Source organism: Petaurus breviceps, unplaced genomic scaffold (assembly GCF_028583685.1).
Source record: "Petaurus breviceps papuanus isolate PSGF00001 unplaced genomic scaffold, PetGlider_PUasm1.0 558, whole genome shotgun sequence".
Lineage (NCBI taxonomy): Eukaryota > Metazoa > Chordata > Mammalia > Diprotodontia > Petauridae > Petaurus > Petaurus breviceps.
In genome coordinates this window covers 2,642,055-2,645,831 of record NW_027186376.1, presented here as the reverse complement: position 1 = coordinate 2,645,831, position 3,777 = coordinate 2,642,055, and the positions used below count along the sequence as shown (strand labels likewise).

General features: G+C 44.5%; 1 protein-coding gene across 1 annotated transcript in view; it reads right to left on the bottom strand.

Moving 5' to 3' along the window:
• EFCAB6 (EF-hand calcium binding domain 6) overlaps positions 1–1,660 on the bottom strand; it is a 195,544-nt gene extending 193,884 nt beyond the window's left edge. The window contains exon 1 of the mRNA XM_069102833.1: positions 1,584–1,660. Coding sequence (XP_068958934.1) covers positions 1,584–1,660 — 77 coding nt within the window. The remainder of the gene's footprint in view (positions 1–1,583) is intronic.
• Positions 1,661–3,777: the final 2,117 nt, after the last annotated feature.

The following is a 3,777-nucleotide window of genomic DNA, read 5'->3' as shown; positions in this document are numbered from 1 at the left end:
TGAATGAATGAATGAATGAATGAATGAATGAATGAATGAATGAATGAGTGAACTCATTACCTGTTTGCAAGGAAGACTGAAACAGGCACATAGAAGAATCAGAAACATAAGGGCAGGACAAGGCTCAGAAACACCTACCTTGCTATCCTTTCCCCTCCTTTCATTTTCATAAAGACCTAATAATTCCAAATCTGAAAATTCTGAAAAACAAAAGGAACAGAGGGAACTTATTAGTCTGGCATTCAGGCCTCTAAAAGATAGCATGGCATAAAGAAGAGAAAGCCAACTTTGGGGTCAAAGACACCTAGGTTCAGTCTCTGGCTAGTGACTTAATCTCTTCGTGTCCCAAGCAACACTCTAAGTTAGAGAATGGGTGCCAACCTGCATTGATGGAGGGCTTGTCCTCCTGGGAGAGCTCCTGCCTCTAATGAAGTCACAGGAAGAGTCCTAATCCCCATCCCTCCCAAAACCTCTCCATTCAACTGCTGTCAGGGGCCCAGGGCAGTCTCCTGTACCTATCCAGAGATGCTCCTCTCTCTGGATCTTGACTGATATGTCTCCCCATTCATGGAATGCCCCCAAACCTCTGCTCCCCTCCCCAAGCTACAGTCTTGGAACCCAAGCAGCCTTCCTTTAAAGGCCAGTGTAAATGTCACCTACTTCAGGGAAGCCTTCCCTGAGAGCTCTCCTCTGGGTAAAGTAATGACTCTTCCTTTATCTCACTTTGTAAAGCTCTTTGGGTCTGCCCTAGCCTCTCATTCTCTACACTCCTGTCTGTCTCTGTCTCTCCATTTCTACACACACACACACACACACACACATACATACATATACAAAATAAAACACATGTATATTTATAGATACATATACACACATACAAAATATACATACACAGGATGTTCCAGCCATTAAAGCTTAAAACTGCACTATTATTTTTGGGACAGCCCATACACATTTTAATCCAGACTTTCTGTTCATCAGTGGGGTCAGCACCCACTCTACTTGGGGGTCCTGAGAGAATAAGGGACCTGTCCAGGCTCACACATTCAGGATGGGTCAGAAATACACCTTTACCAGGCCTTTCTGACTCCAAGGTCAATTCTGCCTCTGTTTTGAAACTATCATTACTATGCATTGCCATTTCACAATTGAATAGAGCTTATTATGTGCCTTCTATTACCTTCAAGGATATGTCCTTCACACTAGACACATACACACACAACACTCACACACACACATACCATCAGCATTCGCTCAACAAACATTTCCTAAGCAGGTACTATGGGTAAAAAGCACAGTTTTGCCCAACTTTTAGGTGAGACAAAGCCTGCCTTCAAGGAGTTTGTAATCTGATTTATCACCTTCTCTTGAGGGCAGGGACCATTTGGATTTTATCTCTGTATCACCAGCATCTGGCACAGTGCTTGTTGATTGATTGATTGACTGAGCAGTAAGACAAAGACAGTGGATCTAGCCATGACTTAAGTGTATTAGTTATGAAAGAAGGTACTTTGGACAGGCGTAGGCAAGAACAATGGCTACAAACCAGGGACACAAAGGACCAGAAATGAAAATAACCCCACCCTGACACTGCCACCATCACTGCCATCACCACCATCACCACCATCACCACCATCATCACCACCATCACCACCACCATGCCTAACCTCAGCAGCTCCCCTTGGCATTCATACAGGGGTGTGAAGAGAAAGCCAGTGAGGGCAGCAGCCACACCTTTCCCATCTCTGTATCTCCTCCAGAGTCAAGCAGGCTATTCTGTCCTAGAGAAGACACTTCATGGGGACTGGATAAGCAAGCAGGTACTTACTTATAGATCTGCCAGAAACATGGACTTCCAGCTTCAAATGGATCCTATTTCCATAAACTCATAGCAAAAGCTCCACCCATCTCTGCCTCAGCATCCAGAGAACACACAAATCAAAACACCAGAGTTAACATGTGCCCAGCCCGACCCAAAATGGCACCACTAGCATAGTCAGAGGACATTGGTCTCATTGGAAAATGTCACTTCACCAGGAAGGGGGAAGCTCCAAAGAAACACAAAAGCCTTTGGATGAATGTTTCCCTCTGACAACTGAGAGAAATCTCAGGTTATCCCAGAACATAGACCTTGACTTGCTTCAACCTACTTATTTTACAAATGGAGAAACTGTCCTATGGAGAAGAAATCACTTTCCCAATACTATACAGTAAGTTCATAACAAAACCACTTCTAGGAACTCAGTCCCCAAGCTTCTCAATTATGAAATCAACAAGCATTGACTAAGCTCTAGGCACAGTGCTAGGCACTAGGGACATAAAGCCAGCAGTGAGATCTCTAGTTGCTGTGGGCAAAGGGAAAGACAAGAATGGATGATAACCCTGGAGATATTGGAAAATGGGAGGGAGGAGAGGAGGGAGCTCCCTAGAGTGACCTCAATTTCACTAAAGCAGGAGGCAAGATCATCTTCTAAAAGAGAAAAACACAAGGAAGAAAGAACCCAAGAGTCAAGTGGAGAGTCCAAAAGAGATAAAGAACTTAACAGGGAGATGAAAACACAAGGTAGATGGCATAAAGAACACCGATGGCCCGAACAAGAGGCCCTACCCCCCACCAGACTCCCAAGGGTCCTGCCCCCAGTCCAGCCTTTCCCACAGTACCAGGCTGTCTCCTTGAGTATTTTGATGCCCCTCTGATGTTGTAATTTATTTCAGGAAGCCATGCGCTGGGGCTCCATGAGGCTTCCAAGGAGCTGTGTTCAGATAGTGAAAACTTTGAAAGTATCACCAGCATAGATTCCCCCTGAAGGGGCAGAAGAAATGAATAATATTTAGAGCTACAAACAGCATAGGAAGCACTCACTCACTGTGAGTTAATGATTCATAGACCCTTAGAACCATAGGGTTTAGAAGAGAAAGAGAACTTAGAACCTAGAACTATGAAACATTAAAGAAGAGATCAATGGAAAATCCAAGAATGTTCCAAGTTGAAGGGAAGTTAAAGCAACAGGCACTATAGGAACCACTCCTGCTTTATGGGTTAATGAATCATAGACTCTCAAATCATAGGGTTTAGAGCAAAAGGAGAACTTAGAATGTAGAACCATGAAACCTGGAAGGGGCCTGACAGAGGTCCAAGGTCCCCATTTTATAGAGGAGTAAGCTGCAGTCCAGAGGGGAAAAGCTGCCTTCCACATTACCCAGGGAGTAAGCAGCAGAGTCAGAAGCAGAATCCGCATCTACTGTCTCCAAACCCAGGGCTGTCTCAATCATTCCAAAAGACAGTAGGAACCTCAGAGTTTTCCTAGTCCAGTGCCTTAGCCTAGCAGTTGAAAACAGCCCTTCACAAGCTGGTTCCAACTTCTCTTTACAGCTGTGCCATTATTCTCTACACTCTATCCAAACTGAATTGTGTCCACACTTTTAGACTCCAGTCAAGCTGTTTCCCAAACTTGACATGTCAACATCTCCCACCTCTGGGCATTTGCACAACCCACTCCTCTCACCTGGAGTGAATAGAGAATGGTCTAATTTAATCTAAAATGTAGAGGACTAGCCTTGGAGTCAGGGAGTAATGTGCTTACAAGGAAATCTCTTAACCCTCCCTAAGTCTTGACTTCCCTGCCTTTAAAATGAATCTGTCTACACTTCCTTCCACGGCCATGAGGAAAGTGATTTGTAACCTTTAAAGGACCATAGAAATGGGAGTTACCAATGGTTACTTATATTTGGGAAGGGAAGGGAAGGGAAGGGAAGGGAAGGGAAGGGAAGGGAAGG